The sequence below is a fragment of the Salvelinus fontinalis genome, chromosome 29 (genome assembly GCF_029448725.1).
Source record: "Salvelinus fontinalis isolate EN_2023a chromosome 29, ASM2944872v1, whole genome shotgun sequence".
Lineage (NCBI taxonomy): Eukaryota > Metazoa > Chordata > Actinopteri > Salmoniformes > Salmonidae > Salvelinus > Salvelinus fontinalis.
In genome coordinates, this window is record NC_074693.1 from 27,005,846 (window position 1) to 27,032,550 (window position 26,705).

General features: G+C 47.4%; 3 protein-coding genes across 8 annotated transcripts in view; 2 read left to right on the forward strand and 1 right to left on the reverse strand.

Moving 5' to 3' along the window:
- Positions 1-1,160: 1,160 nt before the first annotated feature.
- On the forward strand, positions 1,161-15,973 carry LOC129827735 (F-box and WD repeat domain-containing 11-B). 5 transcript variants are annotated; one of them, XM_055888837.1, is made up of 14 exons: positions 1,161-1,336; positions 3,435-3,539; positions 7,003-7,074; positions 9,259-9,475; positions 9,627-9,813; positions 9,908-9,998; positions 10,399-10,536; positions 10,909-11,027; positions 12,230-12,479; positions 12,652-12,770; positions 14,379-14,489; positions 14,593-14,671; positions 14,743-14,907; positions 14,972-15,973. In XM_055888837.1, exons 1-13 carry the CDS (start codon positions 1,298-1,300, stop codon positions 14,902-14,904), a joined length of 1,689 nt encoding a protein of 562 aa, XP_055744812.1. In that variant the 5' UTR covers positions 1,161-1,297; the 3' UTR covers positions 14,905-14,907; positions 14,972-15,973. The 5 variants fall into 5 exon arrangements, with proteins under 5 accessions (XP_055744812.1, XP_055744815.1, XP_055744814.1 ...); XM_055888839.1 differs by lacking the exon at positions 3,435-3,539 and having other exon boundaries at positions 1,164-1,336; XM_055888838.1 differs by lacking the exons at positions 1,161-1,336; positions 3,435-3,539 and adding an exon at positions 3,568-3,735.
- Positions 12,785-14,384, forward strand: LOC129827738 (uncharacterized). Of its 2 annotated transcripts, none has more exons than XM_055888846.1 (2): positions 12,785-13,758; positions 13,817-14,384. In XM_055888846.1, exons 1-2 carry the CDS (start codon positions 13,332-13,334, stop codon positions 13,990-13,992), a joined length of 603 nt encoding a protein of 200 aa, XP_055744821.1. In that variant the 5' UTR covers positions 12,785-13,331; the 3' UTR covers positions 13,993-14,384. The 2 variants fall into 2 exon arrangements, with proteins under 2 accessions (XP_055744821.1, XP_055744822.1); XM_055888847.1 differs by having other exon boundaries at positions 12,787-13,682; positions 13,767-14,384.
- Positions 15,974-17,932: 1,959 nt separating the features above from the next.
- The window catches only part of LOC129827739 (fibroblast growth factor 18-like), a 30,095-nt gene continuing 21,322 nt past the window's right edge, over positions 17,933-26,705 (reverse strand). Inside the window, exons 3-5 of the mRNA XM_055888849.1 lie at positions 26,426-26,606; positions 20,202-20,308; positions 17,933-19,991 (exon numbers count right to left, since the gene is read on the reverse strand). Coding sequence (XP_055744824.1) covers positions 19,722-19,991; positions 20,202-20,308; positions 26,426-26,606 — 558 coding nt within the window. The 3' untranslated portion in view covers positions 17,933-19,721. The remainder of the gene's footprint in view (positions 19,992-20,201; positions 20,309-26,425; positions 26,607-26,705) is intronic.

The window sequence follows — 26,705 nt, forward strand, 5'->3', positions numbered from 1 at the left end:
GGAGAAAATGGAATTCAGAAAATGAACACCATCACCCATTCTACACGTTTTATTCATCACATATGTAAGAATACATTTGCCCAGACATTGCCCAAGTTGGCCTTTACATGTCTAGATTTGTCATTTTAGCCATTATATCCACTGTCTTTTCAAATGATCTGCTGCTTGTTTACTAGTGTTTAGAAGTACTGCAGAATGAATATGCTTCCACAATCAACACACATCTTCCACCCATCAGCCCCCCTCACATCATTCTCTAATATTACCTGACCCAACAGAAATGTATATATATTTTTTAGTTGGCAGTCCTAGTGCCGGGAAGGCAAAGTGTTCATCATACTCATTGTAAGATACAAGTCATCACTGAGCCTGGATATTTAATATCGTTACAATAAGTGATGATTACTGATAAAGCTTTGTGTTTCTCAGTATGTTAACATCTTCAACCATGTGTCCTTCTGATTGGGGAGTCACTGGAGGTGCGTTCAGTTCACTTGAACGTTTGCTACGTGGCCGAACGGTTTCTACTGAACGACAAGTGTCCTAAAAACGTTGAACAGACTTTGAGGTACGTTTGCTCCGGTTTGGTAGGTGTGGAGAGCGTTCTTGGTGGGTTTCAATTCATCCCGCCTGGTCGCCAGTGTAGGCGTATTTTGTATCCGCTGAAAATTGAAACAATTCGATTTGGAAGCGGGCTGGCTCCCGGGTATGAGCCAAGTGTCCTGTTCAAAACAAAAGTGACGTAATTAAGCACATGTAGGTAATGACTACGAATATGCGTTTCCCATGCAAAAGGGTAAATGCTTCCTTGACAAAATGATCGAGAGGTGCAGATTACTGTTCGATTTGAGATGGTGCGCCTCCCTCTCAGCTTTCGCCCGATGACGTGACGGGCCACGTGCCCCGCGGCTCAGCATAATCGAATCTTCCCATTATACCTCAGTGATGCTAGGTGTGGTTGACAGCGTTCCCCAATCCACAACCAACCCATCTCCGTTTTTCAACTGGTTGTTCAGTACAGCACCGTTTCTGTTCAATTGAACGTCAAAACGTACTGAACGCAGCCCGGGGAAAGCCGTGATAGCACGACAAGCCAATCATTATGGGGCTAATGCACGCCTCTTTAGCTTAGCTCGGCCAATCAGAGTGTCTGATTTTGAAGGGAGTGCCCCATCCCCCACTAAACAGCCCTGCCAAGCTGTAGTTTAGGAAGTTTAATGACGTCTCTGCATTTGCAGGCCGCCGACGCAGGGTTGGGTTTCTATTTTCACAGCCGAGATTCGGGGGGAACAACAACATGGAGCCGGAGATGGAGGACAACACGTTGGAATTAATGGTAAGCTTTGGTGAGATTAGGTCCCCGGGGTTGCTATTGGGCTCGAAAAGGAACCGTGGAGCCTTGAATCGAAGGCTGGCGGGGTACCAATTCGAACCGACGGTCAGGAGAGGTGGAGGAAAAATGAGGGAGGGCCTGAAAGAGCGATATTTTTCCTTGAGTATACTGGTCCAGCGATTGACTAGGTCATCGACACCTAACTATCTTTCAAAGTGACAGGACAGTCCCTTCCCTTTGCAGTGGACAATTTGAATCATTAACATGTAAAATAGTCGAAAGGTTACTTAAAGTCGTCCGCTGAAGAAAGCCAAGATTTTCGGTGTAGCGTTTCACTGCAGTGACGCTGCGCCACACGGCCCAGTGTGTCATAGTTAGTTAGCTAACTAGTTAGCCTGTTAGCTATGGACTCAACATACATGACTAGCTATAAAAATGTATATTAAGATCATATAAACAGAATGAAGCGTGTTGCCCCCACCCCTCTTCAATGTCGATATGTTATTGTAACTAGTGTGCGTGTTTGTTTATAAAGCTGCGTAGAAGGAAGTGGGCATCAACATTAACTAGTTAGAAAGAGGTATTTAAATTGTTAACTCCATTACTAACGTAGTTGGGCACCCTGACATTGTGTTGTGATTCATTAATCATTTCAATTTACTTGACACTCAGTAGTTTCATTTTGACAGCTACATAAATGCCAGCTGTCTAAGTTAGATAGCTATTGATGTTGTATTTGGTTTTTCATCTTGTCATCGTTCAATTTACCAAGGTAGTTAACGTAAGTTCGCAGTATTCATTGGTAGCTGATTAGCTAGTTAGCTGAACTAGACACATGATCCGCCCAAAAGACATATCATATTTCGAGGGGGTTATAGCTGTTTGCCCAGAGTTCTAGTTTGTTAGTGGTTGGTCTGACATCATTTTTGATAGAGGACGTCAGCTAATTGCCAGTCTTGACAGGCAAATGTGAGAGTTAGCTAGAAGCTGTAAACAGAGTTTATAGCTACAGTAAGGGGGATACCTATTCAGTTGTACAACTGACTGCGTTCAACTGAAATGTCTTGCCTAAGCCTGATATTTACAGTAAAAGGGTCTGATCAAAAAGTAACGGATTTGGTTCCAGCCAGCAGAGAAAGTGAAATTCCACAGAACAAGACTGTCTCCTCACACAACAGCAAGGATGGCATTACTTTCATGATGAATCAGAAATGACTAATACTCTTAAGTGATTCACCTGTAACTAACTAATGACTCTGTCCGGACTTGAGTTTTTATTTTCCTATTTAGGTAAACGTCACACCCCTCTCTAAAACACAACTACTTTAAGATGAGCCCTGCAAGTAACTACATTGAACTTGAGCTAGGATATGTTTCTGTTCTATTTACCCTCAGGCCTACCCAGGACCCAGGAGTAGCCTTTCACCGATGTTGGCCATATTATATGGCCTACTTTCACTGAATTGTTTTGCAATGTACACTCATGTTGGGTTTGTTGTTTTCTGTTTGTGTGTGTGCATTTTGTCCCTATGTAAATCACTAACCACTTCCATAGTGTGAGGATGGCAGAGGGCAGGGCATTAACAAAAATCAGAGGGCAGAAAATTGACAAACATGCCTGTTGCCCCTCCCACTCCTCTTCCTTTCCCCACCCACTTCATATCTAATAATGCTTTTGTATGTCTAACTATGCCTTGTGTTTGAAAGTGTGTGTCTTTTTTCGCTCACTGTGCAAATGTGCTTGTAGTTCTAATACTGGTTTTTCCCCTCACTACCCCAAACTCCTCCTCCCTTCTCTTCTCCTCATCCTCAAACACTGGTTTGGTTACACATCTCTCTCCTCAACACCAATCTATTCTTTCCTCTCCTATTCTGTTTGGTCATCATTGTCTTCACTCTTTATTTACGTATTCTTTCCCTCTGTCTCTGACCCTCTTCCTTCTGCTGCGCTCTTATCTATCCTCTTAACCTCATCTCCTTTCCTCCCCTTCATCTCCCTTGTTCCCTCATCTCTCTTTTCCTCTCTCTCATCATCACCCTTTCTCTCCCTCCCTGTGTCATTCCTGTTTTCTCTCCTTTCATTCCTCTCTCTCTCTCACAGAGCTCTGTGCCTCGCTCTCTCTGGCTGGGCTGCTCCTCGGTGGCAGAGAGTTTGTGTGCACTCAGGTGCCTGCAGAGCATCCCCTCTACCCGGGCTCACAACCAGGTTCTGCTACTCTCTCCTCTTAATTCTGACCGACCTACCTGCTGCCCCACTCTCTCCTCCCTCCTCTTCACCCCCTAACACCACACCACCACGTACTATGTCCTGCATCCTCCCATGGCCCTTTTGCCTTCCTGCCTCTCCCTCCCCCAAAATCTGCTCTTCTCTCAGGCACCTCTCTGGCATCTTCTGCTCCAAGGTAGATCCAGGCCAGCTTCCAAAAGATTGTTAACGTTACACCATAAACTGAACATTGATGATAAACCACTGTGAGCATAATATGCTAACACGTGAATCACAGGAACAGGCTTCTATCAAGCCTGGCCAAACCTAGCTAGTACTGATTGAAGTGAAAGTTAACCTTCCAGTAGCTAGGCTGCGTCTCTCCCTCCCTCGCAACTGTTAAGAGGAAGTGTTGCATGTTTTTATTTTTATAAAACAAAAAAATAAAACATTCTGTGGTTATTGCACAAGTTCACCTGGTAAAAGTTGTTAAATTAATCTGAGTCAGAATAGCGGAGTTGGCTGGGGGGACAATAAGGATAGGCTAACAGAGCATGTTGCCTGGGGAGCAGTGCTAGGTTGCCTGGAGGTGTGTAGGACTGGGGGTGTAGTGAGGCTCCGCGGTATGCTTGCCTGGGTGTCACTGGCTGCCTGTCCCTATGGCCTAGGCTTCTCTCTACACCACCGGTCTGTCTGCTTTGTACTGAACTGCTAGTGTCTGCTTCAGCCCTGATTTTGTGTGTGTACCCGTCTGTCTGTCCGGTTACTATTGGTTTAAAATGGTGGTCACCAACCGGTTGATCACGATCAACTGGTCGATGTCCAAGGCGTTCCCAGTTGATCACCAAACATTATATATATTTTTTGAGTTAGCAGTCCTAGTGCCGGGAACGCCAAGTGTTCCCATTTTGAGCCATTTCATGTATCTGAAGGTAGAACTCCCCTACCCGGCAGGCCCAGAGCGCAAATCAAGTGCCCTTATAGGCCTACCACTGGCCAATCAGATGGCTCAGATCAACGCACGAAAGTGCTGTTTGAATGAATGCTTACGAGCCTGCTGGTGCCTACCATTGCTCAGTCAGACTGCTCTATCAAATCATAGACTTAATTTTAACATAATAACACACAGAAATACGAGCCTTTGGTCATTAAAATGGTCGAATCAGGAAACTCATTTCGAAAACAAAACGCTTATTCTTTCAGTGAAATACAGAACCGTTCCGTATTTTATCTAACGGATGGCATCCCTAAGTCTAAATATTGCTCTTACATTGTACAACCTGCAATGTTGTCATAATTATGTACAATTCTGGCAAATTAATTATGGCCTTTGTTAGGAATAAATGGACTTCACACAGTTCGCAATGAGCCAGGCGGCCCAAGCTGCTGCATATACCGTGACTGCTTGCACGGAACGCAAGAGAAGTGACACAATTTCCCTAATTATAAGAAATTCATGTTAGTAGGCAATATTAACTAAATATGCAGGTTTAAAAATATATACTTGTGTATTGATTTTAAAGAAAGGCCTTGATGTTTATGGTTAGGTACACATTGGTGCACCGACAGTACTTTTTTTGCAAATGCGCTTGTTAAATCATCACCGTTTGTCGAAGTAGGCTGTGATTCAATGAGAAATTAACAGGCACCGCATCGATTATATGCAACGCAGGACACGCTAGATAAACTAGTAATATCATCAACCATGTGTAGTTTGCTAGTGATTATGTTAAGATTGATAGTTTTTTTTAATAAGATAAGTTTAATGCTAGCTAGCAACTTCTTGCTGCCCTCACGTAACAGGTAGTCAGCGTGCCACGCAGGCTCCTCGTGGAGTGCAATGTAAGGCAGGTGGCTAGAGCGTTGGACTAGTAACCGAAAGGTTGCGAAAATGAATCCCCGAGCTGACAAGGTAAAAATCTGTCATTCTGCCCCTGAACAAGGCAGTTAACCCACTGTTCCTAGGCTGTTATTGAAAATAAGAATTTGTTCTTAATAACTGACTGGCCTAGTTAAATAAAGGTGTCCAAAAATACCAATTACCGATTGTTATGAAAACTTGAAATCGGCCCTAATTAATTGGCCATTCCGATTAATCGGTTGACCTCTAATTAGCGCCTTGTCTTTTTTTATGATCGAGGAATATTTCACTTTTTCTGATCATAGGAGTAACATGAACTGGTGCATGAGACAGAAATAATGCAGTGCAACTTGATTTTCGCGATCAGCTGGAAGACTGTATCGCCTTTTCTCAGTGGAGGGACAGTGGCTCTGGTGAGAGGCAGCCTAACCACTTCTCCCTCCCTCCCCTCAGACTGACCATCAGATGCAGGTCATCAGTCCAGTAAAAAAAACTAAAGTGAATTATTATGCTCACTTGGCTGTACCTCAAGTAACACAACAAATGATTAACTTTTTACATTTCAAAATGTTCTGAGAAGAACAACATTGGCAGGGCCATTCAAGCAGTGATAATGTATTGGGCCTATGGCCTACTGCACAAACCTCATTGTTACAGAACCTATTTTAATTGGTTAATGTTGCATAGGCATTACCTTTTGTACGTCTTTTTTCTTCATGTAAAATAAAGATCTTCCATCTTGACTCACAAAGAGTTGGTGACCACTAGTCTAAAACGATACAGTGTAACATCAGGTTGATTTTGCAGATGAGGTAGTACGTCTATCCTCTGAAGAAATACCTTCTATGGTTGTCTTCTACTGACATCCATACACACCTGGACAGGGCTCTCAATAGTCTGACTGGTTCAGATGAAGTGTGTGTAAGGGACACGGACATATTGTAAACCTGCACTGTCATTTCTCCATACAGAACCCGTCAGTCATGTTGTCGTCTCTCCATACAGAACACGTCAGTCATGTTGTCGTCTCTCCATACAGAACCCGTCAGTCATGTTGTCGTCTCTCCATACAGAACACGTCAGTCATGTTGTCGTCTCTCCATACAGAACCCGTCAGTCATGTTGTCGTCTCTCCATACAGAACCCGTCAGTCATGTTGTCTCTCCATACAGAACACGTCAGTCATGTTGTCTCTCCATACAGAACACGTCAGTCATGTTGTCTCTCCATACAGAACACGTCAGTCATGTTGTCTCTCCATACAGAACACGTCAGTCATGTTGTCTCTCCATACAGAACACGTCAGTCATGTTGTCGTCTCTCCGTACAGAACACGTCAGTCATGTTGTCGTCTCTCCGTACAGAACACGTCAGTCATGTTGTCATCTCTCCGTACAGAACCCGTCAGTCATGTTGTCGTCTCTCCGTACAGAACCCGTCAGTCATGTTGTCGTCTCTCCGTACAGAACACGTCAGTCATGTTGTCATCTCTCCGTACAGAACCCGTCAGTCATGTTGTCGTCTCTCCGTACAGAACCCGTCAGTCATGTTGTCGTCTCTCCATACAGAACACGTCAGTCATGTTGTCATCTCTCCATACAGAACACGTCAGTCATGGAGTCCCAGAACCACGTAGACGACCTCTCCCCAAAGAAAACCACGATTCTCACCAAGGTGTGTGTAGGTGGATTATGAGTGTATGTCATCTATGTAATGTGTCTTAAAGATTTAAATTATAAAATGTAATAATCGTCCTTGAAAAACACTTAAGTTATGACAATGGGAAATTAGATTTTAGTGGGAAGGTAACTCATAGTGCATGTGTGTGAGGGATGTGCGTCTTTCCTATTCAAGACGATTGGATCCGTATGTAGAGACAATGTCTACTATACAGGAACAATACGTTTTAGTTTGAAACGATTCGGTTTGACTATAGAACGATAATATTTGATGCATTAGTATTTGTTGCGTAAACATACATTTTCCGTTTTTTTAAATTAAAATCTACTGCAGATTGAGCTCATGAGCTGGGCATCTGCTGAATCTGTCTGAGCTGACTTTTGTGTGTACACTATCTATACAAAAGTACACTATCTAATCAAAAGTATTTGGACACCCCTTTTCAAATGTGTGGATTCAGCTGTTTCAGCCACACCCCTTACTGACAGGTGTATAAAATTGAGCTCCCTGCCATGCAGTCTCCATAGACAAACATTGGCAGTAGAATAGCCTTGCTGAAGAACTGTGACATTAAACGTGGCACCATCATAGGATGCCACCTTTCCAACAAGTCAGTTTGTCATATTTCTGCCCTGCTGAACTGCCCCAGTCAACTGTAAGTGATGTTATTGCGAAGTGGAAACATCTAGGAGCAACAACGGCTCAGCCGAGAAGTGGTAGGCCACACAAGCTCACAACGGGACCACTGAGTGCTGAAGCGAGTAAAAATCTTCTGTCCTCCATTGCAACACTCACTACCGAGTTGCTTTCAGAGGCAGTTTGGAACATCAGCACAAGAACTGTTCGTCTGGAGCTTCATGAAATGGGTTTCCATGGCCAAGCAGCTGCACACAAGCCCAAGATCACCATGCGCAATGCCAAGCGTCGGCTGGAGTGGTGTAAAGCTTGCTACCATTGGACTCTGGAGCAGTGGAACGCTTTCTTTGAAGTGATGAATCACGCTAAACCATCTGGCAGTCCGACGGACTAATCTTGGTTTGGCAGATGCCAGGAGAATGTGCCAACTGTAAAGTTTGGTAAAGGTGGAATAATGGTCGGAGGCTGTTTTTCATGGTTCTGACTAGGCCCCTTAGTTCCTGTGAAGGGGTATCTTAATGCTACAGAATACAATGACATTCTAGACGATTCTGTGCTTCCTACTTTGTGGCAACAGTTTGGGAAGGCCCTTTCCTGTTTCAGCATGACAATGCCCCCGTGGACAAAGCGAGGACCATACAGAAATAGTTTGCCAAGATTGTTGTGTAAGAACCTGACTGTCCTACAAAGAACCCTGACCTCAACCCCACCGAACACCTTTAGTATGAATAGGAATGCCGACTGCGAGCCAGGCCTAATCCCCCAACATCAGTGCCCGACCTCCCAGATGCTCTTGTGGCTGAATGGAAGCAAGTCCCTGTAGCAATGTTCCAACATCTAGTGGAAAGCCTTCCCAGAAGAGTGGAGGCTGTTGTAGCAACCTCAGCCGGTTCCACTGTGTTTTTAAAAAATTGTTCCCCTCAATCAGGGACTGATTTAGACTTGGGACACCAGGTGGGTGCAATTAATTTATCAGGTAGAACATAAAACCAGCAGCCTCTGAACCTCGTAGGTTAAGAGTTGAATACCCCTGCTGTGAACTATGTAGGCAGCTAGGCATCTACCGACCCACTACTACTGTCAGATTAGAGCCATATGGGACACTAGGCATCTACCGACCCACTGTCAGGTGCAGATGTGTAAGATCTGGAACAGGTCGTCTACCTCGCGTGTGCTCAGTTTGACGAGGCTACTGATTTTGACTGGGGTTGTTTAGCATGCAAAAAGACTTGCAGATAACTGACTTAACACAGTTCCATGCAGTGCTACACTGATGGAGAGGACGCATCGGTTGTCACAAAAGATTAGGTCTTTTCAGAAAGTAGAAATAATGTAAAACGAGGAACAAAAAATTTGAACCAGCAATTCCTAAAGTTTGAATTGATTTTCTGACCGACTGATACTACATTTGATTGGTTTGGGGTCTGCTTACCAATGCACTAGTTTTAAACAATTGAATCGGGGAGCGACGCGTATCAGGGAGTCATTTCATCCCGTGTGTTTGTGTGTGTGTCAGTAACCCCTCTGTCCTCTCCCTGTCAGTTTAGTAATGGTCCTGTAATGACAGGCTCTCGTAAGCGTCCGTCAGAGGGGAACTGTGACAAGGAGCAGTGCATCGCCCTGTTTGACCAGTGGTCTGAGACTGACCAAGTGGAGTTTGTAGAACACCTCATCTCCCATATGTGCCACTACCAACACGGCCACATCAACACCTACCTCAAACCCATGCTTCAACGAGACTTCATCACAGCACTGCCAGGTAACACACGTTCAGATTCTCCAACAAATTCTTTTGAATGCTTACACACACACCACTGACTTCTGAACTCTCACACACTCATCCACACACATTCAGGTCTTCTCCCACTCTGACTCACACTTGCACCTCCTTTCTCCCTCCCTCTCTCTAGCCCAGGGGCTGGACCACATAGCAGAGAACATTCTGTCGTTCCTGGACGCGCAGTCTTTGTGCTCGGCAGAGCTGGTGTGTAAGGAGTGGCAGAGGGTGATCTCAGAGGGCATGCTCTGGAAGAAACTCATAGAACGCATGGTGCGCACAGACCCCCTCTGGAAAGGCCTGTCAGAGAGGCACCAGTGGTGAGCGCGCACACACTCAAACAATTTCACTTGACTTCTTTTGAATTCTGAAATTTGAGTTCTCATTGGCTTATTGTTCTGTCCATCATCGAAGGGAGAAGTATCTGTTCAAGAACCGAACGACAGAAGTCCCGCCGAACTCCTACTACCACTCCCTCTACCCCAAGATCATCCAGGACATAGAGGTAAGACAGTAGCTCTGTCCACAAACAAACCCTAGCCCTTTTTGGTTTCATAGGGCTCTGGTGTAAAGTAGGGTACTCTAGAGGGAATGCCATTTGGAAGTGTTTTGTGTACCTATAGACCTTGAAAAGGCTGATTCATCTTGATGGAAAAGATCTTTTCCTCTCTCACCTTGTTGTTCTCCCCATCAGTCTCCATCTCTTGTTTTTCCTCGCTCACATATCCACTCCTTTCTCTCTTCTCTACCTGCCCTGTTGTCTTCTTGTGTATCCCTTCTCTCTCTCTCTCTCTCTCTCTTCCCCACTCCCTGTGAACCCCCCCTCCCCTTTTCTCCTCTCCTCCTTCTCCACCCCGTCTCTGCTCCCTCTCCCCCCTCTCCTCTTTCTCCCTCTTTCTGTGTAGACGATTGAGGCTAACTGGCGGTGTGGCAGACACAACCTACAGAGGATCCAGTGTCGGTCAGAGAACAGTAAAGGAGTCTATTGCCTCCAGTACGACGACGATAAGATCATCAGTGGCCTTAGAGACAACTCCATAAAGGTATGTGTGTGTGCCTATCTTTTTGACAGGGCAAGATGGATGAATCATCATGGTATTACAGACTACCTTTGAAGTGAAACAGCAGCTTGTCTTTCTCCCCGAGAACAGACATGAATTAAAATATGAATGGAGTAATTGTTCCACTCATCTGTCCTGGAGGGAGAAAGGGAGGGGCGTGAGGATTTTTCTTGTTGTTTTAGAGGGGGGGGCTGTCTGACTGAGGTACCCAGGAAAAGGCTAGCCTGCCCAGCTCCAGAGCTGCAGTACAAAGAGATGCCTCCACGTTGCAGGGAAATGGAGCATGGTCAATACTCTGAGACCAGCTCATTCTTACCCTGACCCAAATCTCCTGCTCTGTCTCTCTGTGTGTAGATCTGGGACAAGCAGTCTCTGGAGTGTCTGAAGATTCTGACAGGTCATACAGGCTCTGTGCTGTGTCTGCAGTATGATGAGAGGGTCATAGTCACTGGCTCCTCCGACTCTACTGTCAGGTATGACCCAGCCGTCGTCATATACGCACACTTAGGCTTCGTCCGAATGGCACCTATTCACTCTGTAGTGCACTAGTTTTGACCAGGACCCATAGGTTTCTGGTCAAAAGTAGTTCACTACCGTATATGGAGAATACAGTGGCATTTTGGGACACCTATATGACACCTCCACACCTTTCTAACTGCGATGTGACTTCTTCACCGTCAGCTCCATGGAAATACACATAGAATCCCTACATTAGCATCCTAGAAACGTGACTAAAAAGTCAGGATAGCCAACCGTGTCGGTGTGCATCCGTCTCCACATCGCTCTGCTTTACCCCATTCCTTTAGCCATCTGTGATCTGTCTTCAATCACTGTCCCAAATGGCAGCTTATTCCCTATGAAGTGCAGGGCCCATAAGGATCTGGTCTTAAGTAATGCACTATGTAGGGAATAGCGTACCACTCTGTGTCACGGTTAGTTTCAACTGTCACACTAGCCAGCCCTCTTGAGTCAAACATGGAGCGACTTCTGGTTGCACTCTGCCTTGAGGTTTTGCTATATGTCTGAAACCTTCCTCACGTATTTCTAGCTAGTGTTACGCTGCGCTATCCACCATCTGTGAATGCCAGTCTCTCTCTACCACACTTAATACAGTCTGTGCAATTGTCTGTAGACACACACTGATTGTAGGCCTTGCCTGAAGAGAGCTTTTTCAATTAAATCGTCAACAGTTGCCACCCTCCAGGGTAGGTCTATCTTTGACAGTGTAAAAATTGTGACTGTTGAGTGATCGTCAAGATGGTTAGCTAACATTTTCACAACGCTCAACATGAGGCAAGACTGTGTGTGCCAACACATGGCAGTGCCTGCTGCATACGGACACTCAACCTTAACACACTCATTACTTCACTCTCCCTTTGAGGTATCCAAGGAAAATGTGACTTCACTTCCTTAGCAACGGCTTGACGGGGACTTGTTTCCAGTGTGTGTTCTGAGTGCGTGTTTGATCCCCTCTCCCTGGCGAGCAGTGGAACTCAATAAAAACGTTTTAATGGCTGGTCCCGTGTGTGTGTTGACTGGGACTCGGTGTTTTCACCAATAAGTCTCTTTCGCTCCATCTCTTTTCCTTTCCCTCTTTCCCCCCCTCTCCCTATTATATCCTTCTCTCTCCATCCCTCTTGCCCTCGACTCTCTCTCTCCTCCCCCGTCCGTGCAGGGTGTGGGACGTGACGTCAGGTGAAGTACTGAACACTCTGATCCATCACAACGAGGCGGTGCTCCACCTGCGCTTCTGTAACGGTCTGATGGTGACGTGTTCTAAGGACCGCTCCATCGCCGTGTGGGACATGGCCTCGCCCACCGACATCAGCCTCCGGCGCGTCCTCGTGGGGCACCGAGCCGCCGTCAACGTGGTCGACTTCGACGACAAATACATTGTGTCGGCGTCTGGAGACCGCACCATTAAGGTGTGAGGGGAGAATGGTGTGATTACATCAATCTTGGTATATAGAATATGGGTCTTCTGTGTATGTTTGTGCACATTGAGTATTTCAATGTCTCTACTGTAGTGGATATTGGTGTTTCATGTTCATTTTGATGTGGGGTATCATATCGGAGTGTCTCTGCTGCCCCCTGCAGGTGTGGAGCACCAGTACGTGTGAGTTTGTGCGCACGCTAAACGGACACAAGCGAGGCATCGCCTGCCTGCAGTACAGAGACAGACTAGTGGTCAGCGGCTCCTCAGACAACACCATACGGTAAGAGTGTGTTTTCTAGTTTCACTAGGTTTACGGGGTGTTGTGGGACGTGTGTCTGAGTAAAATGTCTGTCGGTCATGAGACAGGGTTTGCACAAGGTGCTTGGAAGTGCTTAAATCCAAGTACTGGAATACCTTGAAAATCAGACATTTTCTCAAGTTGGTTCTTGAAGAACAGATAATGATCAAATATTTTGGAGTAATGTATTGATCTTGCAAATGAATTTCCAGGCAGACTGCAGTTTTATTTCCTCACGTGTTTCACATTCTAGTTTCCAGGCGAGCTCGCTCATTCCACCCACACTGCCACTCAGCCAGGCAGCTACAGAACTGATTGATTAGGCGCTGCCAAACGTCACATCGATAGCTAAAATGCTGGGCAATTGTATATTCAATGCTACCTTTTGTGCGCATGGAAAAGGTCTAGGATCTTTTATTTCAGCTCATGAAACATGGACCAACACTTTTTAAATGTTGCGTTTTTATATATTTGTTCAGTATAGTTTACCAACCAACCCACACCATGTAAGGTGTAAAAAAAAATGCGTTGGACTTTAGCATTATGAGCATGGGTGAAACGGCACTGGAGAGCCACACGACGGCGGATCCCTGGAGAGCCACACGACGGCGGATCCCTGGAGAGCCACACGACGGCGGATCCCTGGAGAGCCACACGACGGCGGATCCCTGGAGAGCCACACGACGGCGGATCCCTGGAGAGCCACACGACGGCGGATCCCTGGAGAGCCACACGACGGCGGATCCCTGGAGAGCCACACGACGGCGGATCCCTGGAGAGCCACACGACGGCGGATCCCTGGAGAGCCACACGACGGCGGATCCCTGGAGAGCCACACGACGGCGGATCCCTGGAGAGCCACACGACGGCGGATCCCTGGAGAGCCACACGACGGCGGATCCCTGGAGAGCCACACGACGCTGTATCTTGTGCTGGCGCCATTTCTACATTGTGACTCTTTCCCTTCAACCTCCAGAGCTGTATCTTGTGCTGGCGCCATTTCTACATTGTGACTCTTTCCCTTCAACCTCCAGAGCTTTTTTTGCTGATCGCCTCATTCACGGGACGCCCGCGATATTCTGCTTCATCAAGCAGCAGGCGCCCTCCTTCCGTTCTGGTGGCCGTTCACGTGAGGTTTTCCCTCACAGCCCACCTGACCGGAGACACTAAAGCTGCCAGTCAGAAGCAAGGGGCTTTTTCGTAGCTATTAAGTAGTAGCTTCCCAAGGCCCAATAAACACAGTCATTAAGCTGGAATGGTTGAGTAATGTGAATAGGACATGTGTGTTCACCAGAGTCCCAAAACTCTGCTCATCACTACTACAATTACATCATCAATACTGACTTACCACTCATGTATGTAGTGAAACAATGTATTATTGACTACAACTTTCAAGTAGTAATGAATACGAAGTTTGTTTTGTTTAAAATGAGGTTGAAAGACTGCCATTCTGGTGGCGACTAGAAACAACTGCATAATATCAACTATTACATATTGATGGTCCTTGAAAATTATTCTCAGTGTGAGGAAGAAGTACTTGAATTTGACTGTATGAACCCTGATGAACTGTAATGTCAATGTGTGCTCCAGGTTATGGGATATTGAGTGTGGAGCGTGTTTGCGGGTGTTGGAGGGTCATGAGGAACTGGTCCGCTGCATTCGCTTCGACAACAAGAGGATCGTCAGTGGTGCCTACGACGGGTGATACACATAGCAAAACAGTATACTGATTGATCGTTGTCTTCTTCCAACAAAAGCGCACACACACACACTGCTGTTCTGACCTTGTCTCCTTTCTCTGCAGTAAGATAAAGGTGTGGGATCTGCAAGCTGCTCTGGATCCACGAGCCCCAGCCAGCACCTTGTGCCTGCGCACACTGGTGGTGAGTTTCTGTGTGTGTGTGTGTCTCTCTGTCAAGGTGATTGTCATGGTATTATATGCGTCTGTTTTCAGGAGCACTCGGGACGTGTGTTCCGGCTGCAGTTTGATGAGTTCCAGATCATCAGCAGTTCCCATGACGACACCATCCTCATCTGGGACTTCTTGAATGTGTCGACCAATGGCCAGTCAGAGGGCCGGTCCCCCTCACGAACCTACACCTACATCTCCAGATAGCAGGTAAAACACACACACACTGGCTGAAACTCTGGCTTGTAGTTGCTGACCTGTCTCTGTCCTGCAGGTGGCGCCATCCACTGCAGCGAGTCCTGGAGGAGCTGATATCGGATTGGCTGATGGAGTGTGTGTTGCAGAGGTTCTCAACTCGTCTTCTTCCTCATCCTTTTGTCAGTACCCCTGTTCTGACAAGGACTCTCACACCCCTGAAAAACATACACTGCAACGTTTCGCCCTGTAGAATGCACACACACACACCTGCACGTTCATATTCTCACTGGCTTATGTTCCCAATCTACAGTAAACCACCAACAGTGGACTAGACATATCTTACTCCTTACCTTAGTAAATCCCTTCAGAAGTCCTACCTTAAGCTCTAGTTCTTCAGTTCCCAACCCTGCCTAGACACACACGGATGGACAGAGAATGACCTTAGCGCTGCAGAGTGGGAGAGAGAGACTCTTGAACTCGGCTCTGAGAGAAGGTGGATGAGAGATGGAGTGAGAAGCAGGGAGTGAGGAATAAAGACCCCTCCCTCTCACTCCATCTCTCCTGGTTCTTTTGCTGCTTCTGCCTGGAATGAACACTTGTTCGGGACATACACTCAAGTGTTTGTGTGCGCGTATGTATGGTGTGTGTGTGGACACTTGGAAAATGCGGTGAAGAGACTGGGCTTGTCGCCATGCACAACAGATGTGCATGTTGTGGTTGCTGGGGATACAGCGTCCTGGCAACACCTTTTTGTTCTTTTTGACTCTTACATTCTTACTGTTTTTTTATTATTTTGTAATTTTATTTGATATTTTGTTATTAAAATCATACTAAGCCATTGTAGTTCTCTTTATCTCTCTCTCCTTCTCATTCACTGTTCTGTTGTTACATTTCCTCTCCATCTCTCTGATCATCTGTGCTTGCTTTAGTTATGAGAGAATCTGGAACTCTGGGCTCAGTTTAGCTGTAAACTGAGTTGTCTTGTCAAAAAATGTGTTGTATATTAAAATGATTTTTTTTTTAAAGAAATTCTGACATTGTGAATAAAGTACTTGGCAGTGGTGGTGCGTTGAGCCAACTAGAGTGTGAGTGTGTGTTACATCAGTGAGAGTGTACCCAGATGTTAGTCTGTGTCCTTAATGACCATTTCAACTTCATTGCAGATAGTTATGGTGAATGTGTGCTCTTCTGAACTTTGCCAGGAGGTGGTGCTCTAACCCCAGTTTATCACTGAGCGTGCCATGGTGAAACACTAGTCATAACCATGTAGTTACTCTTATCGATTCCAACTGGTTCTAATACACTACCCACTCTTATGAACAGGAGAAAGAACCTTGTAGGAAACGTGTCATTTTCCTTAAAGCCATATGTGGTTTCCCTTAGCAACAGTACTGGAGATGGGAGTACGGTTTTGATATACATGGAACCTGCAGTGGCTGCTGGGATAATGAACTTGTTGGGATAATGAACTTCAAATGCCAGAGTTCAAACTACAACCTGCAGAGCTTGGCTGTCCCAAATGACACCCTGGTCAAAAGTAGTGCTTTTAATATAGGGATCCATTCGGGACACATGCCTTCTCCTATTCATGATTGGGGTAGCTGAGACTCTGGGTAGAGTTAGAGAGCATCTGTACTGTAGAAACTGGCTCCATACCGGTAGCTGTTATCCTTCACCATCGGATGGGGGGATTCAACTTGTTATTGGAAGTCTTGTGGAGAGTGTGAGCGAAAAGCAGAGGGTTCCTGTTGTGGGAAATGATACTGTGTTTAGTATAGCACTGAGGTAGAATTACTGGTGTCGTCTGGATATGTGTGGTGTGGATGTGTGAGACTGTTTAGAGTATGGGTGTGTGTGCTTCCTCTGGGTCTGTGGGATTTTGGCCCATCAGTTCTGCAGCTCTCGGGTCACTGCTCTGTTCTCACGCACATATTTGGCATTCTTTTCCTGACATGATTACCATACACCTTCCAGACTGGAATGGCTCTGTGGAATATTTCCATAATTCCAAGTGGAACTGCAGCGACTTTCCAGAACCCCCCACTATTCAGATTCCTTCCTCTGCTGCGCCTTCCTCGGAATCCTCGGGTACAGCCCTTTCCCCCCTGAGTAAGCTGTTTGTATCTGCCGACGTGATTGGGTCACTTGGCAGGGATGTTTCTTCAATGACCTCCCGCCAGAGAGGGGTGCGGGATGGGAGAGTGTGTAAGAGAAGGGCTGCATCTCAACAGTTCAAAGTTGATTGCTCCCTTTCCTTTATTCCTTTCCATCATCGTCTCAGATATGAAAGAACAGAACAGGTGTAATTAACTGGCCAGTAGGCTTCCACCATATTGCTTAGTTCCACCTGTCCTGTTTTTACAGATCAGTGCAGATGAAGGAAAAGGAGGACTAGTTATAAAAGCAGGTGTGGCCAAAAAGCAACTGGAGACACTCCACTACAAGAACGTAGTAAATCATGGATCTCGTGGCAAGATGCAAATGAAAAGCTTGACAGAGAGTGAGGGTGAGTGCCTTTGTGGACACCCTACACTCCCGATGGGGCCAAGAAGATTAAGTCAACTATATATTTATTGTGACTGGTGACTCAATCATATCGAAATGCCATGGTAGAATTTTGTGTTGGGATGGTGGCTGAGGATTGTGTGGTGGTTAAGGGGGATGGTTGGTGTCAGGTGTATAGGCCCATGTCGGTGGGTTGATAGGTAGAATGACAAATAGGATACTACCGCTTTACAGAAGCCTACCCTATCAGTTATTTTCCACAAAGATCAGTAGTCATGGATATAAGTACAGTACAAGACCCACAATTTCCAAGAAAGGAAGCATAGCAGCCCAACGGAAACCTGGGGAAGAACTGTGGAAAAGGAGATGAAGGACTGTGACCTGTCATGGAAAAGAATCCGCAACATGGCAGAAGATCAGCAGCAGTCGCTCTCTCTCGTGGAAGACTTATGTTCTATGATGATGATGATATTGAAGGGTTGTTTACCTGTGTATAGATGGTCTACGACACAGGAGACATGTTTCTGTAACGTTTACTGACTTTAGAATGACTTCTGCAAACAGAGCTGAAATAAATAAATGAAAATAATTTTATAATAATAATAACAATTATAGTGACAATCATAGTAAGATTGCTTATTTCGTTTTTTTTGTCATCTTTATATATATAACTTTTAATAAATTGTTCCCTTTAATATTTTGTGTATGAGACTTTGGTGCTTTACTGAATGTCCTGGTAGCAGCATTCTGTATCCATGGTATCGCACAGGAGCGTCATCCCCTGGGTCGTTTCTATAGCAACGCTAATATGAAGAGAAGGCACCCTCGCCCCATGCCACCGTCATCACCCTCTGGTCCTATAAGAAGAGAGAATTCTGTCCTGGGGTTGGGACTTGGGGAGTTGATATGTTGCTGGTCTCCAGTTGTCTTTGGTGGTCATTAGAGTTTGTTTATTTTTGGTGCAGCTTGGTTTGTACATTCTGGTTCTTAAAGCTTCAGTCCCTTTAGTGAGTTGTTGGGGGAGGTTATACAGGGCTAATCTAGTCACTCTGCAGATTCCCCCCAAACAGCTTCACAAATGGTCTTTGGTGCCCTTACACTGACACATACACTCACACAATATACATACGTTCATTCACACAGATTCTCCTCGCCAGGGGGGTGAGACAGAGAGAAGTGCGTCCAAAGCAGTCCATCCATTCCACCACGGTGCCATTCTGGCCTGTTCTGTTCTGTGGCTTGATCTCCACTCCACTGACTTCCTGTGTTCCTCTTCCTGTTTCCTGTTTCCTGTTTGTCCACCTGTTGCTCCACTGTTTCTCTCATGGTGCCACTGTCCCATAGACCTCCAGTCTGTCCCCCCTGTCTGTCCCCCTCTCTGTCAGTCTGTCCGTCGGTCCTTCCTTCTGTCTGTCTCTCGTCTCGCTGTCTTTCGGTCCATCAATGGCGATCATCCAGTCCTGGACAGTGTTGGATAGCTGCTCTGGTCCAAGTCTGTGAAAAAGGTTGGGGCTATTGCAGTGTCGCTAGCTTAGCTACATTTTAACCCTCAAACGGAGTTTAAGGAGTTTAAACACACTGAAGTCATTCTTGTTTTATCAGAGCAATCACATTTACCTTAACGCAGAGATGCGTGCTAAACCAGCCAAGTGACCAGTTTTCGTATGTTTGTTCTAAAGCAGAGCTTAACTGGCCACTGCTAAGGGACAGTGCAATAGCACCGTTCTGTTCAAGCGTGGGGTTGGAGGGAAACGAGGCCTACATAAGGTGGAAAGCCTGGGCGTCAGTTTAGCTACCTTTCAGGGGCCTTGTCATAGCTTCTGGGCCTTCCTCGACGGGCTAGTAGCAGGGCTATAGGCTTGTTCTATTTTGTTAGTACTTTCATTTGATTATTTTATGATGTGAAGCACTTTGTTACTTGTATTGAAAAGCGCTTTACAAATAAAGTTATTATTAGTGGCCTTCAGTCAATGGATAGAAATAGTGAAGCCTGGGGCAGTGACAGCTAGTAGGGACAAGTGTCAAGTTAGTGCGTGTACTGTGGTACTAGCCCAGTTAGTAGGCCTACCAGCCAGGGTCTGGAGCAGAGTACATGTTGTCCCAGTAGGTGGGGTCAGGTGGTAAGGAGTGTTTGTGTAGCACTGGTCCATTATCTATTAGCTTCAGGAACAGGTGCAGTGGATGTTAGCCGGGTCCAATTGCGCTAATTAGCCACTTATCATGTATTAAAGTCCAGAGGAAGGGTCAATGTTATCCCATTAGTGGTTATTGGATAAACAGGTACAGGCAATGGGCAGTAGATGGATGCTAGCCGTTATCTGCTAGCGGGTCCCAGGGGCACGGACCCTCTTACTCCTCTTGTTGACCGTTGTGAAGCGGAAGGGCGTGGTTTCGGGGTACTCCCCGGGTGGGAAGCGCTTCATAAAGTGGACGTCCTGCTGGTTGGGCAGCGTGTGGGGGCCGCGGCGAGGGCGCCCCCGCTTGGTGAAGCCCACGTACCAGCCGGTGTATCGCGCCGACATTAGTGCGGTGTAGTGGTTCTCCAGAACCTTTTCTACAAAAACGCAGTCTTCACTTTTATTACTGGCCTTCTGAGAGAACAGAGAAACGACCACAGACAGTCACACAGGAGGAGAAAAGAGAAGTAGGTCAGCAATCCATGGAATTGATTCAATCTAAACTAAAAGGAATGCTCAGGAATGCTTCAAAACAGTACTTTTTCAGTATGTTGTTGTGAATCATGCCATAAGCCTATGATGCTGTAATTGTTTGAGAACATGAGAGATCAGAATAGGTCTCACCTTTCCCACCAGCTTGCCGCGGCGGTTCATGCACAGGTAGAAGTTGGTCTCTTTGCCGCGGATTCTCACCTGGCTACCAAAGGTGTCAGCCTCCACTACAAGCTGGGCTTGTGAAGGGACAGACAGAGGGACAGACAGACATTAGAGCCACAGACAGATAGACAGAGGGACAGAGACAGACAGAGGAACACAGACAGACAGACAGACAGAGGGGCAGACAGATGTTAGAGCCACTGTCTGACTGACAGGCAGACAGCCAGACAGTCAGACAGAGCAACAGATATAGCCTACATTAAACTAACAGATAAATAACAGACAGATGTCAAAGCGAGAACAGAAAGAGCGATAGACATACATTTGGGTGAGCAGATGGTTGGTTGTCAGATAAGCCTGTTTACAAGAGACTGGTCAACACAAATGGGGCTTGTAAAAAAAGATCCAAGCAGACATAAGGACAGCCCGACACAGAGCAAGGTGTGAGGTTGTGGTGTGATGTGGTGTGAGGTTGTGGTGTGAAGTGGTGTGATTATGTGGTGTGGTGTGGTGTGGTGTGGTGTGAGTGTGTGGTGTGGTGTGATGTGAGTAGGTGGTGTGAATGTGTGGTGTGGTGTGGTGTGAGTAGGTGGTGTGAATGTGTGGTGTGATGTGAGTGTGTGGTGTGGTGTGAGTGTAAGTGTGTGGTGTGGTGTGTGGTTTGAGTGTGAGTGTGTGGTGTGGTGTGAATGTGTGGTGTGGTGTGAGTGTGTGGGGAGTGTGTGGTGTGGTGTGGTGTGAGTGTGTGGTGTGGTGTGAGTGTGTGGTGTGGTGTGAGTGTGTGGTGTGAGTGTGTGGTGTGAGTGTGTGGTGTGAGTGTGTGGTGTGAGTGTGTGGTGTGAGTGTGTGAGTGTGTGGTGTGAATGTGTGGTGTGAGTGTGTGGTGTGGTGTGAATGTGTGGTGTGAATGTGTGGTGTGATGTGAGTGTGTGGTGTGAGTGTGTGGTGTGTTGTTCGGTGGAAGTGTGTGGTGTGAATGTGCGGTGTGATGTGAGTGTGTGGTGTGTTGTTCGGTGGAAGTGTGTGGTGTGAGTGTGTGGTGTGGTGTGAGTGTGTGGTGTGAGTGTGGTGTGGTGTGAGTGTGTGGTGAGTGTGTGGTGTGGTGTGAGTGTGTGGTGTGGTGTGGTGTGAGTGTGTGGTGTGGTGTGAGTGTGTGGTGTGAGTGTGTGGAGTGAGTGTGTGGTGTGAGTGTGTGAGTGTGTGGTGTGGTGTGAATGTGTGTTGTGAGTGTGTGGTGTGGTGTGAGTGTGTGGTGTGGTGTGAATGTGTGGTGTGATGTGAGTGTGTGGTGTGTGGTTCGGTGGAAGTGTGTGGTGTGAATTTGTGGTGTGAATGTGTGGTGTGAGTGTGTGGTGTGGTGTGATGTGAGTGTGTGGTGTGAGTGTGTGATGTGATGTGAGGGTGTGGTGTGAATGTGTGGTGTGAGTGTGTGGTGTGTGGTTCGGTGGAAGTGTGTGGGGTGAATGTGTGGTGTGAATGTGTGGTGTGAGTGTGTGGTGTGGTGTGACGTGAGTGTGTGGTGTGAGTGTGTGGTGTGGTCTGAATGTGTGGTGTGAATGTGTGAGTGTGTGGTGTGAGTGTGTGGTGTGTGGTTCGGTGGAAGTGTGTGGTGTGAGTGTGTGGTGTGGTGTGAGTGTGTGGTGTGGTGTGAGGATGTGGTGTGAATGTGTGATGTGAGTGTGTGGTGTGATGTGAGTAGGTGGTGTGAATGTGTGAGTGTGTGGTGAGTGTGTGGTGTGGTGTGAGTGTGTGGTGTGGTGTGAGTGTGTGGTGTGAGTGTGTGAGTGTGTGGTGTGGTGTGCATGTGTGGTGTGAATGTGTGGTGTGAATGTGTGGTGTGATGTGAGTGTGTGGTGTGTGGTTCGGTGGAAGTGTGTGGTGTGAATGTGTGGTGTGAATGTGTGGTGTGAGTGTGTGGTGTGGTGTGATGTGAGTGTGTGGTGTGAGTGTGTGGTGTGATGTGATGTGAGTGTGTGGTGTGAGGGTGTGGTGTGAATGTGTGGTGTGAGTGTGTGGTGTGATGTGAGTGTGTGGTGTGAGTGTGTGGTGTGTGGTTCGGTGGAAGTGTGTGGGGTGAATGTGTGGTGTGAATGTGTGTTGTGAGTGTGTGGTGTGGTGTGACGTGAGTGTGTGGTGTGAGTGTGTGGTGTGGTGTGAATGTGTGGTGTGAATGTGTGAGTGTGTGGTGTGAGTGTGTGGTGTGTGGTTCGGTGGAAGTGTGTGGTGTGAGTGTGTGGTGTGGTGTGAGTGTGTGGTGTGGTGTGAGGATGTGGTGTGAATGTGTTATGTGATGTGAGTAGGTGGTGTGAATGTGTGAGTGTGTGGTGTGAGTATGTGGTGTGGTGTGAGTGTGTGGTGGTGTGGTGTGAGTGTGTGGTGTGAATGTATGGTGTGATGTGAGTGTGTGGTGTGGTGTCAGTGTGTGGTGTGGTGTGAGTGTGTGGTTTGAGTGTGGTGTGGTGTGATGTGAGTGTGTGGTGTGGTGTGGTGTGAATGTGTGGTGTGAGTGTGTGGTGTGGTGTGAGTGTGTGGTGTGGTTTAGTGTGGTGTGGTGTAGTGTGGTGTGAGTGTGTGGTGTGAGTGTGTAGTGTGGTGTGGTGTGAGTGTGTGGTGTGGTGTGGTGTAGTGTGGTGTGGTGTGAGTGTGTGGTGTGGTGTAGTGTAGTGTGGTGTGGTGTGAGTGTGTGGTGTGAGTGTGGTGTGGTGTGAGTGTGTGGTGAGTGTGTGGTGTGGTGTGAGTGTGTGGTGTGGTGTGGTGTGAGTGTGTGGTGTGGTGTGAGTGTGTGGTGTGAGTGTGTGGAGTGAGTGTGTGGTGTGAGTGTGTGAGTGTGTGGTGTGGTGTGAATGTGTGTTGTGAGTGTGTGGTGTGGTGTGAGTGTGTGGTGTGGTGTGAATGTGTGGTGTGATGTGAGTGTGTGGTGTGTGGTTCGGTGGAAGTGTGTGGTGTGAATTTGTGGTGTGAATGTGTGGTGTGAGTGTGTGGTGTGGTGTGATGTGAGTGTGTGGTGTGAGTGTGTGATGTGATGTGAGTGTGTGGTGTGAGGGTGTGGTGTGAATGTGTGGTGTGAGTGTGTGGTGTGTGGTTCGGTGGAAGTGTGTGGGGTGAATGTGTGGTGTGAATGTGTGGTGTGAGTGTGTGGTGTGGTGTGACGTGAGTGTGTGGTGTGGTCTGAATGTGTGGTGTGAATGTGTGAGTGTGTGGTGTGAGTGTGTGGTGTGTGGTTCGGTGGAAGTGTGTGGTGTGAGTGTGTGGTGTGGTGTGAGTGTGTGGTGTGGTGTGAGGATGTGGTGTGAATGTGTGATGTGAGTGTGTGGTGTGATGTGAGTAGGTGGTGTGAATGTGTGAGTGTGTGGTGAGTGTGTGGTGTGGTGTGAGTGTGTGGTGTGGTGTGAGTGTGTGGTGTGAGTGTGTGAGTGTGTGGTGTGGTGTGCATGTGTGGTGTGAATGTGTGGTGTGAATGTGTGGTGTGATGTGAGTGTGTGGTGTGTGGTTCGGTGGAAGTGTGTGGTGTGATTGTGTGGTGTGAATGTGTGGTGTGAGTGTGTGGTGTGGTGTGATGTGAGTGTGTGGTGTGAGTGTGTGGTGTGATGTGATGTGAGTGTGTGGTGTGAGGGTGTGGTGTGAATGTGTGGTGTGAGTGTGTGGTGTGATGTGAGTGTGTGGTGTGAGTGTGTGGTGTGTGGTTCGGTGGAAGTGTGTGGGGTGAATGTGTGGTGTGAATGTGTGTTGTGAGTGTGTGGTGTGGTGTGACGTGAGTGTGTGGTGTGAGTGTGTGGTGTGGTGTGAATGTGTGGTGTGAATGTGTGAGTGTGTGGTGTGAGTGTGTGGTGTGTGGTTCGGTGGAAGTGTGTGGTGTGAGTGTGTGGTGTGGTGTGAGTGTGTGGTGTGGTGTGAGGATGTGGTGTGAATGTGTTATGTGATGTGAGTAGGTGGTGTGAATGTGTGAGTGTGTGGTGTGAGTATGTGGTGTGGTGTGAGTGTGTGGTGGTGTGGTGTGAGTGTGTGGTGTGAATGTATGGTGTGATGTGAGTGTGTGGTGTGGTGTCAGTGTGTGGTGTGGTGTGAGTGTGTGGTTTGAGTGTGGTGTGGTGTGATGTGAGTGTGTGGTGTGGTGTGGTGTGAATGTGTGGTGTGAGAATGTGGTGTGGTGTGAGTGTGTGGTGTGGTTTAGTGTGGTGTGGTGTAGTGTGGTGTGAGTGTGTGGTTCGGTGTAAGTGTGTGGTGTGAATGTGTGGTGTGAGTGTGTGGTGTGGTGTGAGTGTGTGGTGTGGTTTAGTGTGGTGTGGTGTAGTGTGGTGTGAGTGTGTGGTGTGAGTGTGTAGTGTGGTGTGGTGTGAGTGTGTGGTGTGGTGTGGTGTAGTGTGGTGTGGTGTGAGTGTGTGGTGTGGTGTAGTGTAGTGTGGTGTGGTGTGAGTGTGTGGTGTAGTGTGGTGTGGTGTGGTGTGAGTGTGTGGTGTGGTGTGAGTTTGTGGTGTGTGGTTCGGTGTAAGTGTGTGGTATGTGTTCATCATTCCATTGTGAAGCTGATTCAGTGTGTAATATAGTCCTTATCTCTTGTAATAACACTGCCCTGACTTTATGTGTGTGCCTGTTTAAAAAATGAATCCATAAAATGGTTCCTACATGACCTTAGTCAACAAAGGGGTCACATGAAATCAATAATCTTCTTTCTCCCTGTCCCTCTCTCCCCCTCCACATGTTACACCTTCACCCCTCCCCTCCCCTCCTCTCTCTCCCCCTCTACATGTTTACACCTTCACCCCTCCTCTCCTCTCTCTCCCCCTCTACATGTTTACACCTTCACCCCTCCCCTCCCCTCCTCTCTCTCCCCCTCCACATGTTACACCTTCACCCCTCCCCTCCCCTCCTCTCTCTCCCCCTCTACATGTTTACACCTTCACCCCTCCTCTCCTCTCTCTCCCCCTCTACATGTTTACACCTTCACCCCTCCCCTCCTCTCCTCTCTCTCCCCCTCTACATGTTTACACCTTCACCCCTCACCTCCTCTCCTCTCTCTCCCCCTCTACATGTTTACACCTACACCCCTCCCCTCCTCTCTTTCCCCCTCTACATGTTTACACCCCCTCCCCTCCTCTCCTCTCTCTCCCCTCTACATGTTTACACCTTCACCCCTCCCCTCCTCTCCTCTCTCTCCCCCTCTACATGTTTACACCTTCACCCCTCCCCTCCTCTCTCTCCCCCTCTACATGTTTACACCTTCACCCCTCCCCTCCTCTCTCTCCCCCTCTACATGTTTACACCTTCACCCCTCCCCTCCTCTCTCTCCCCCTCTACATGTTTACACCTTCACCCCTCCCCTCCTCTCTCTCCCCCTCTACATGTTTACACCTTCACCCCTCCCCTCCTCTCTTTCCCCCGCTACATGTTTACACCTTCACCCCTCCCCTCCTCTCTTTCCCCCTCTACATGTTTACACCTTCACCCCTACCCTCTTTTCTCTGTTTTTCCTCCCACAATGCTTTACTGCCATTGCCTGATTTCATTAACCACAGTCTTCTTTTCTTTAAAGGACCATTTGTCAAGAACAGATCTGCTCCTGGAGCAGCAGTACAGCTGGCTCCAAGTGGTGTGTTTGTGAAAAGCATGGTTGGGAATGAGAGAGCTGGTAACATGAAGCCCATTCGTCTACACAGAGGAATATGAATACTAGCGTTAATTATTTTTCCCTGCATTGATCCTCTGTGGTTTAAGAATGGGTTAGGCATAATTACAAAGGGAGAGAGAAAGGGGAAGGGGGGAGGGAGGGATGTATGGGGGAGGGAGAGGAGGGGGAGGCAGCCTGCTGTTTTAAACCCAGAGGAGACAACAGGGAGGATGAGAAATCAATGGATAGATTGATGGAGGAGATGAGTTTTTAACACTGACTAAAACTCTACCTGCTAAGCCTCTCTCCCTCTCTTTCACCCTCTCTCTCTTTCTCTGTGTCTCTCTGGTGAATTACTGAGTCAGCAGTCAGTCGATGAGGTCTTTGTGCTCCTGAGACAACCCGCCACTGCACCTTGCCAAGACCTGAGGATTGTGCGTGTGTGGGTCTGTGTGTGTGTGTGTGTGTGTGTGTGTGTGTGTGTGTGTGTGTGTGTGTGTGTGTGTGTGTGTGTGTGTGTGTGTGTGTGTGTGTGTGTGTGTGTGTGTGTGTACGTGCGTGTCTCCATGTGTGTGTGGTGTCTTACCATATTTGTCTCCGTCCTCTCCGCGGGCACTGATGCGTCTACCCAGCACCTGGACGTGTTTGCCGCTGGTGCGGCTGTAGAGCTGGTAGACCCGGTGGTGCCGCCGGCTCATAGCGTCTCTCACCCGGGTCTGGTTCTCCACGTGCACGCTGAAGTTAACCCCATCCACGCCAAACACCTGCTACACAGGTACCGATAAGCAAACACCAACTCAAATCAACAGCCAAGATTATAATAAAGTTTACTACTACTGCTACTACTACTACTGCAGCGGCTGCTA

What these genes read in the sequence shown, in the direction of transcription:
- LOC129827735 (XM_055888837.1), top strand. Translation starts at nt 1,298, where the DNA reads ATGGAGCCGGAGATGGAGGACAACACGTTGGAATTAATG. An exon ending in CTGTCAGAGAGGCACCAGTG is followed by an intron (nt 9,814 to 9,907) that starts GTGAGCGCGCAC and finishes CCATCATCGAAG; the next exon opens with GGAGAAGTATCTGTTCAAGA. An exon ending in GTCAGTGGTGCCTACGACGG is followed by an intron (nt 14,490 to 14,592) that starts GTGATACACATA and finishes CTTTCTCTGCAG; the next exon opens with TAAGATAAAGGTGTGGGATC.
- LOC129827738 (XM_055888846.1), top strand. Translation starts at nt 13,332, where the DNA reads ATGAGCATGGGTGAAACGGCACTGGAGAGCCACACGACGGCGGATCCC. An exon ending in TGTGACTCTTTCCCTTCAAC is followed by an intron (nt 13,759 to 13,816) that starts CTCCAGAGCTGT and finishes TTTCCCTTCAAC; the next exon opens with CTCCAGAGCTTTTTTTGCTG.